The sequence below is a fragment of the Montipora foliosa genome, chromosome 2 (assembly GCF_036669935.1).
Source record: "Montipora foliosa isolate CH-2021 chromosome 2, ASM3666993v2, whole genome shotgun sequence".
Lineage (NCBI taxonomy): Eukaryota > Metazoa > Cnidaria > Anthozoa > Scleractinia > Acroporidae > Montipora > Montipora foliosa.
The window spans coordinates 22,078,427-22,088,426 of record NC_090870.1 but is presented as its reverse complement, the minus strand read 5'-3'; the positions used below and the strand labels follow the sequence as shown (position 1 = coordinate 22,088,426).

The window sequence follows — 10,000 nt, the reverse complement described above, 5'->3', positions numbered from 1 at the left end:
TATCATCGTCTTCCCATTTTTTTTTTTAATGTTCGTGCCGGCATTCGAGTAATCGATATCATGCTCTTTGGCAATCCTGTCCAATCTGTTAATCCCCTTACCTCCCCTCTTTAATCGTTTTTCCAAATGAGTTCCAGGACCGAGAAATTGATACATGTAACCGGGTGGATGAAATTCAATTCCCGTCTTAGCTATCATCCTTTGAATGTCAAACCATTTCCTCTCTGAAGTCATCTTACTTTATTCGGATTAGTATAAGCGCGATGAAAAGGCGCCAATCCAGCATAACCGCTATTTGGAATGAATTCGTTAGAAGAACTCCAAACAATTCCACCCGTTTGTCTTTTTTTCTTATTGAAAACACTTTTATATCTTCCACACTCCACACACTTGGGTAGAATAACCTCTACCTGCTCGGGTCGATCCTTGTCAAACGAAACTCCCAGAAGTATCGTCTACGACAACCGAGACAATAACTAGTCATTTTATTTCTTCTCCCTTGTAATGATAATGTCCGTCATGAAAGTGGATAAGGTGATTATTTCTAAATCCAAATTGCCATTTCATGAAAGGAACAGCAGATAGAAAGCTTCCTGTAGGACAACAAGCCCGATTCCACCGTAAAGGATCGTGTGTACGTTTCCAAACTTCGAAAGGTGGACGAATCTGGAAAGACAGTAAACATCAACCTTAAAACTTTTATACTTTTAGGGTGGTGTATACTATATCTTCTCGGTTCGTCATAACTCACGAAAACAAACCTTTAAATAATCATCAGTTGAATGTGCACAACAAACTTTCAACCCTTCCAATTCTTTCCGAATATTCTCCATTCTCTTTCGATAACGAGAATGGCGTCATTCTCTCTCGTCAACTGTAGGAACTTTGTTCAAATAATACTCCGTAAAAACAACGTTATCTACGGGTACATAACAACTTAGCCACCTCTGAACTTTCTTCAGACCGCATCTCGATTTCTCAACTCTCTTGATTCCTACATCTAACTCAGACTAAAACAAAAAAACTAATTTTCTACTGATTTAGGTCCATCACATTTTTATACTGTAATGGGCTTGAATCAGAAGAAAAAAGTTAATAAACCATAGAAAAAAAGTCGACAGGAGTCGTCATGATCAAAACAACTTTGAGAAATGAAAACAAATCTTATTGCTAACCGTTCTTAAAGTTAGCTCAAGTAATATGATATGAAAAAAATTGATTACAGACAGACGCAAAGCCTTCCTACTGGTAACTCAAGCAAGAGAGTGTGGAACATGCAGAAAAAAATTACCAGTATGATTTTTTCATATCGCTTTAGTTCTACGAATTTTATAAAGAAGAAAAAAACAAAAACTCACTGATTTCAAGTGGAATCTGCAAAATTTATTTTTTCAGTTTCCCCTTGAAGTCCTTGTGTTTTTAAAACATATTACATATGACACATAAATTAATAAATGGAATGATGATTACAAATAGTATCACCACACCTACTGGTCACCCAACCAAGCGGGCATGGAACATGAGGACAGAAACATAGCTCTGGTTGTATGAATTCCATCTATTATTAGCTCAATTAAATGTAAACATAAATAAAGGAATATTAGGTCAATCATTCATTGTTCCGACTTCCGAACAAAAATCTTTTTCTTAAATAAATTTAAATAAAGTTACAATTATTCGATTACATTTTATTTAAAGTTCAATGATGCCGCCAAAAATACAGCTGCCTACTGGTCACCCAACGAAGCGGGCATGGAACATGAGGACAAGGGAATTTTCAGTCTGAGATCTTCAATTTTAAACAGCAAATCCAACCTCATCATAATATGTTTATTTTATTATGTAGGTGTGGGGATTCATTGTTTCATTATACAGAAATACTTCTGGACAATCTTTTATCTTAATATAATTTTAAAATAAAAACGGAATTATGATCAGAGAAATATCTCTACCTCTACCTCTCCTACTAGTCACCCAACAAAGAGGGCATGGAACATAAGGAAAAATTAACTGTTCCAAGAGGAATACCATGATATTAACTATCATGTATTCCTCTTTGAGCACTTCTTAAAATTCTTCAGAACAAACAAAAAATCGTTCCAAGTAAGTTTTTTATATTAGTAAATAACAAAAATTAAAAGCTTCGATGATTATGCGACATATATGTTCCAACTAGTCGCCCAAACAAGGGGGAGTGAAACATGAGGAAAAAATGAGACAAAAATGACTCAAATAAAAGAAGTCTAAATATCAAGTAATTCAAGAGGAAAACTGTCAGGTTTATCTTGCCATTTTCCTTTTGGATGACTTGAACTGACTTCCGGACAAACATGTTTATTAATATTGAATAACTCACGAAACAAAAAAACGAATATGTTTTGACTTCTGCAGAGGTTTTACACCTATGAAGTAGACAAAGCAACTTTGATTTTTGTTAACAAATCATTTTTAAATTAAGGAAGATCAATGATGACAAAGAATAGAGCTTGTGCCTACTGGTCACCCAAGCAAGCGGGCATGGAACGTGAGGAGGAAAAACTGTTGATCTGAGATCTTTCAATTTTAAAAAAAACAACAAATCCAAGTGTTACCTAACATGTTCATTTTGTTATGCAGCTGTTGGATTTCTTGTCCAACTTTTTTCTCCTTATTATGGATTTTAAAATAAAAGACCAATAATGATCAAAAAAAGCCTCCTCAATATTCCTACTGGTCACCCAACGAAGCGGGCATGGAACATGAGGACTGCCTCTGTTTTCTGAGACTTGATTATATCTAGTTTTCAACTTCAATTTAATTTCATTTCATACATTTATTTCATTAAAAAAATATATATATAAGTATTCTTTAAATCTCAGTTTAATGAAGATCAGTGATGACTTGCAATTGCCTTTACCTACTGGTCACCCAACCAAGCGGGCATGGAACGTGAGGAGTTACATTCAATGAACTGAGATCTTCAAAGACGAACGAAGTAAAGGACTAGTTTGTTGAAGTTTATCTTCCAAACTGCTCCTTTGCATTGTTAGTTAGTCTTCTGGGACATTCTTAATGTAATTAACTCATTTTTAAGCTTATGTTGATGATTAAAGCACGGTTTGACTGATGGTCATCCAAGCAAGGGGGCATGGAACCTGATGCAAAAAAAAAGCGCTCTTCCTTATGAGAGATAAGTTAATCTTCCCTGTCTTTGACTTGAAAGAAAAAAAACTAATAAGCCAACACATGGAGAAATATGGAGAACATGGAATACAAACATTAGTTGGTTCAACTGGTACACGTAAACTTTTATACCTTACATGTACCCTTTTGGTCACCTTTATGAATTCCACACAAGAAGACATCAAGATTCTCAAGTAAATATATTATATGAAATGAAACGTCAAGAGAAACGACAGCCTTCCCCCATCTTTGCCGCTGAAAAAATCAAAGTCTTGCATCCACTCTTCACCTCAATAACATATTACACCCAACGTCAGTAGCATAAAAACTGTACGCCGAGTACCCCTTAACTACTGTGCACTTTGTAATCTGCGACTCCAGTGCTTACCACATGACAGATAAAATGACTTTTTCCTTGAATATTTAAGCCATCGAAATCTTACGCTAAACCGTAATGACAAGGACGGTGTGGAGCTCTGAGTGGGCGTAAGATTTGTCTCATATGGTTTAGGGGCCGACATATCTCTCCCTCAATGTCCTACCGGGAGGTGAGGTCGGTAGCAGAGAGCAGCAAAGGGCCAACTGCGTCCAAAAGCGGTCGCACGGGCCGAAATCCCGGGATGACTCATTTGGTACGACGCTCTAGCGCCACGTCTGGAAGTACTGCATTTTTCTCTCTTGTTCAAACATTTCGTCAGCGCATGCACAGATGTTCAGGCTCTCCGATACCTAGCCTACCCAACAAATTAAGATGCTGTTTTTTACAAGCAATTGAGATTTCACTTGATTCTACACGCATAAACGTAACGTAACAACTGTGCGTGTCTGGTCTTTTTGAGACAGAGGTGAGAGATCGATGGTTTCATGCAGACTGGGACGCCTAAAATGTTCTCTTGGAAACAAGGCTGTTCACCAGTGAAGTTGTCTCTCCGGCCTTTCTGTGGACAAATTTCAGGACCTACTCATACAATTTACAATTTGGGCAATAACTTCAATCGGTGGTGTATTTTGCTGGTAGGACTGGGTGACCGACACTTGAAATGAGAATCGGGCAAGAGTGGCCCTTATAAGTTTCTGGAAATTGGGAAATTGTCTCATACGCTTTAAGGTAGCGTAACATCTCTCCTCTTTTAGATCTGATGGAAAACACTTGCTTGAAAAATGATGACAATGCAACAAAGTTTCCACAATATCAAAGAAGAACTTATTACTATGAAAACAATGAACCGTTAACATTCTGAGCAATACAAATAAAACATCACAGGAAAAAAGATGTTAACAAAATGGCCCGTTTCTTAAGTTCCGACTTAGTTGTGATGATCACAACTGAACAAGGTAACCACCCGGCTGTGATTAAAAAGCCCTGGTGACACTTACAGTGCCAAGAAAAACACTTGGATGCATTCTACAAAACTATCATTGTTAAATATCTTGACCAATTAGTGTCACTGCCTGTAGAAATTGCCTTTGTGAACAAGTCAAATATCAAATAATTCAAGAGGAAAACTGTCAGGTTTATCTTGCCATTTTCCTTTTGGATGACTTGAACTGACTTCCCGACAAACATGTTTATTAATATCGAATAACTCACGAAACAAAAAAACGAATATGTTTTGTCTTCTGCAGAGGTTTTACACCTCTGAAGTAGACAAAGCAACTTTGATTTTTGTTAACAAATCATTTTTAAATTAAGGAAGATCAATGATGACAAAGAATAGAGCTTGTGCCTACTGGTCACCCAAGCAAGCGGGCATAGAACGTGAGGAGGAAAAACTGTTGATCTGAGATCTTTCAATTTAAAAAAAAAACAACAAATCCAAGTGTTACCTAACATGTTCATTTTGTTATGCAGCTGTTGGATTTCTTGTCCAACTTTTTTCTCCTTAGTATGGATTTTAGAATAAAAGACCAATGATGATCAAAAAAGGCCTCCTCAATATTCCTACTGGTCACCCAACGAAGCGGGCATGGAACATGAGGACTACCTCTGTTTTCTGAGACTTGATTATATCTAGTTTTCAACTTCAATTTAATTTCATTTCATACATTTATTTCATTAAAAAAATTAAAATTAAGTATTTTTGAAATCTCAGTTTAATGAAAATCAGTGATGACTTGCAATAGCCTTTACCTACTGGTCACCCAACCAAGCGGGCATGGAACGTGAGGAGTTACATTCAATGAACTGAGATCTTCAAAGACGAACGAAGTAAAGGACTAGTTTGTTGAAGTTTATCTTCCAAACTGCTCCTTTGCTTTGTTAGTTAGTCTTCTGGGACATTCTTAATGTAATTAACTCATTTTTAAGCTTATGTTGATGATTAAAGCACGGTTTGACTGATGGTCATCCAAGCAAGGGGGCATGGAACCTGATGCAAAAAAAAGCGCTCTTCCTTATGAGAGATAAGTTATTCTTCCCCGTCTTTGACTTGAAAGAAAAAAAACTAATAAGCCAACACATGGAGAAATATGGAGAACATGGAATACAAACATTAGTTGGTTCAACTGGTACACGTAAACTTTTATACCTTACATGTACTCTTTGGGTCACCTTTATGAATTCCACACAAGAAGACATCAAGATTCTCAAGTCTCTTGGAAACAAGGCTGTTCACCAGTGAAGTTGTCTCTCCGGCCTTTCTGTGGACAAATTTCAGGACCTACTCATACAATTTACAATTTGGGCAATAACTTCAATCGGTGGTGTATTTTGCTGGTAGGACTGGGTGACCGACACTTGAAATGAGAATCGGGCAAGAGTGGCCCTTATAAGTTTCTGGAAATTGGGAAATTGTCTCATACGCTTTAAGGTAGCGTAACATCTCTCCTCTTTTAGATCTGATGGAAAACACTTGCTTGAAAAATGATGACAATGCAACAAAGTTTCCACAATATCAAAGAAGAACTTATTACTATGAAAACAATGAACCGTTAACATTCTGAGCAATACAAATAAAACATCACAGGAAAAAAGATGTTAACAAAATGGCCCGTTTCTTAAGTTCCGACTTAGTTGTGATGATCACAACTGAACAAGGTAACCACCCGGCTGTGATTAAAAAGCCCTGGTGACACTTACAGTGCCAAGAAAAACACTTGGATGCATTCTACAAAACTATCATTGTTAAATATCTTGACCAATTAGTGTCACTGCCTGTAGAAATTGCCTTTGTGAACAAGTCAAATATCAAATAATTCAAGAGGAAAACTGTCAGGTTTATCTTGCCATTTTCCTTTTGGATGACTTGAACTGACTTCCCGACAAACATGTTTATTAATATCGAATAACTCACGAAACAAAAAAACGAATATGTTTTGTCTTCTGCAGAGGTTTTACACCTCTGAAGTAGACAAAGCAACTTTGATTTTTGTTAACAAATCATTTTTAAATTAAGGAAGATCAATGATGACAAAGAATAGAGCTTGTGCCTACTGGTCACCCAAGCAAGCGGGCATAGAACGTGAGGAGGAAAAACTGTTGATCTGAGATCTTTCAATTTAAAAAAAAAACAACAAATCCAAGTGTTACCTAACATGTTCATTTTGTTATGCAGCTGTTGGATTTCTTGTCCAACTTTTTTCTCCTTAGTATGGATTTTAGAATAAAAGACCAATGATGATCAAAAAAGGCCTCCTCAATATTCCTACTGGTCACCCAACGAAGCGGGCATGGAACATGAGGACTACCTCTGTTTTCTGAGACTTGATTATATCTAGTTTTCAACTTCAATTTAATTTCATTTCATACATTTATTTCATTAAAAAAATTAAAATTAAGTATTTTTGAAATCTCAGTTTAATGAAAATCAGTGATGACTTGCAATAGCCTTTACCTACTGGTCACCCAACCAAGCGGGCATGGAACGTGAGGAGTTACATTCAATGAACTGAGATCTTCAAAGACGAACGAAGTAAAGGACTAGTTTGTTGAAGTTTATCTTCCAAACTGCTCCTTTGCTTTGTTAGTTAGTCTTCTGGGACATTCTTAATGTAATTAACTCATTTTTAAGCTTATGTTGATGATTAAAGCACGGTTTGACTGATGGTCATCCAAGCAAGGGGGCATGGAACCTGATGCAAAAAAAAGCGCTCTTCCTTATGAGAGATAAGTTATTCTTCCCCGTCTTTGACTTGAAAGAAAAAAAACTAATAAGCCAACACATGGAGAAATATGGAGAACATGGAATACAAACATTAGTTGGTTCAACTGGTACACGTAAACTTTTATACCTTACATGTACTCTTTGGGTCACCTTTATGAATTCCACACAAGAAGACATCAAGATTCTCAAGTAAATATATTATATGAAATGAAACGTCAAGAGAAACGACAGCCTTCCGCCATCTTTGCCGCTGAAAAAATCAAAGTCTTGCATCCACTCTTCACCTCAATAGCATATTACACCCAACGTCAGTAGCATAAAAACTGTACGCCGAGTACCCCTTAACTACTGTGCACTTTGTAATCTGCGACTCCAGTGCTTACCACATGACAGATAAAATGACTTTTTCCTTGAATATTTAAGCCATCGAAATCTTACGCTAAACCGTAATGACAAGGGCAGTGTGGAGCTCTGGGCCCGGTTGTTCAAAAGCCGATTAACGCTAATCCCAGATTAAAAATTATCTAAGAAGTTTATTACTCCACTACTAAATGCTGTTCAACGTTGATATTTGGCAAAACTTTACATTAGGAAAAGTCAATCTTGAAAAACAAAAATAAGCAAAAAAACCTTTCACCAAAGAGTTGAAAACATGAAACAAAAGTTTACGCTAATCCTGGATTAAGCTAATCGGCTTTCGAACAACCGGGCCCTGAGTAGGTGTAAGATTTGTCTCATATGGTTTAGGGGCCGATGTATCTATCCCTCAATGCCCTACCGGGAGGTGAGGTCGGTAGCAGAGAGCAGCAAAGGGCCAACTGCGTCCAAAAGCGGTCGCACGGGCCGAAATCCCGGGATGACTCATTTGGTACGACGCTCTAGCGCCACGTCTGGAAGTACTGCATTTTTCTCTCTTGTTTAAACATTTCGTCAGCGCATGCACAGATGTTCAGGCTCTCCGATACCTAGCCTACCCAACAAATTAAGATGCTGTTTTTTACAAGCAATTGAGATTTCACTTGATTCTACACGCATAAACGTAACGTAACAACTGTGCGTGTCTGGTCTTTTTGAGACAGAGGTGAGAGATCGATGGTTTCATGCAGACTGGGACGCCTAAAATGTTCTCTTGGAAACATGGCTGTTCACCAGTGAAGTTGTCTCTCCGGTCTTTCTGTGGACAAATTTCAGGACCTACTCATACAATTTGGGCAATAACTTCAATCGGTGGTGTATTTCGCTGGTAGGACTGGGTGACCGACACTTGAAATGAGAATCGGGCGAGAGTGGCCCTTATAAGTTTCTGGAAATTGGGAAATTGTCTCATACGCTTTAAGGTAGCGTAACATCTCTCCCCTTTTAGATCTGATGGAAAACACTTGCTAGAAAAATGATGACAATGCAACAAAGTTTCCACAATATCAAAGAAGAACTTATTACTATGAAAACAATGAACCGTTAACATTCTGAGCAATACAAATAAAACATCACAGGAAAAAAGATGTTAACAAAATGGCCCGCTTCTTAAGTTCCGACTTAGTTGTGATGATCACAACTGAACAAGGTAACCACCCGGCTGTGATTAAAAAGCCCTGGTGACACTTACAGTGCCAAGAAAAACACTTGGATGCATTCTACAAAACTATCATTGTTAAATATCTTGACCAATTAGTGTCACTGCCTGTAGAAATTGCCTTTGTGAACAAGTCAAATATCAAATAATTCAAGAGGAAAACTGTCAGGTTTATCTTGCCATTTTCCTTTTGGATGACTTGAACTGACTTCCCGACAAACATGTTTATTAATATCGAATAACTCACGAAACAAAAAAACGAATATGTTTTGTCTTCTGCAGAGGTTTTACACCTCTGAAGTAGACAAAGCAACTTTGATTTTTGTTAACAAATCATTTTTAAATTAAGGAAGATCAATGATGACAAAGAATAGAGCTTGTGCCTACTGGTCACCCAAGCAAGCGGGCATATAACGTGAGGAGGAAAAACTGTTGATCTGAGATCTTTCAATTTTAACAAAAACAACAAATCCAAGCGTTACCTGTTCATTTGCTTGAAAAATGATGACAATGCAACAAAGTTTCCACAATATCAAAAAAAAACTTATTACTATGAAAACAACAAAGCATTAACATTCTGAGCAATACAAATAAAACATCACAGGAAAAAAGATGTTAACAAAATGGCACGCTTCTTAAGTTCCGACTTAGCTGTGATGATCACAACTGAACAAGGTAACCACCAGGCTGTGATTAAAAAGCCCTGGTGACACTTACAGTGCCAAGCAAAACACTTGGATGCATTCTACAAAACTATTATTGTTAAATATCTTGACCAAGTGTCACTGGCTGTAGAAATTGCCTCTGTGAACAAAAAACCCAGGGCCCAGTTGTTCAAAAGCCGATTAACTTAATCCACGATTAGCGTAAACTTTTGTTTCATGTTTTCAACTTTTTGGTGAAAGTTTTTTTTGCATATTTTCGTTTTTTAAGATTGACTTCTTCTAATGTAAAGTCTTGCCGAATGTCATCGTTGAACAGCATCTGGGAGTAGAGAAATAAACTCCTTGGTTAATTTTTAGTCTGGGATTAGTGTTAATCGGCTTTTGAACAACCGGGCCCAAGTATGCAGAGACGTTATTTGGTGAACACTCTACAACCATTGCAGTTAGGGATAAAGTCCTCTATTGAAGCAACTGGTAATTTGATGTCATCAATATGG

General features: G+C 37.2%; 1 protein-coding gene across 4 annotated transcripts in view; it reads right to left on the bottom strand.

Moving 5' to 3' along the window:
- LOC137992671 (uncharacterized) overlaps positions 1-10,000 on the bottom strand; it is an 86,158-nt gene that overhangs the window by 264 nt on the left and 75,894 nt on the right. For 3 of the 4 annotated variants that reach the window (XM_068838146.1, XM_068838149.1, XM_068838147.1), the window contains exon 7: positions 1-666. This exon is cut by the window's left edge. In XM_068838146.1, the coding sequence (XP_068694247.1) occupies positions 545-666 (122 nt within the window). In that variant the 3' untranslated portion in view covers positions 1-544. Of the gene's footprint in view, positions 667-8,675 lie in introns of those variants that run through there. The other variant, XM_068838148.1, reaches the window with a different exon arrangement.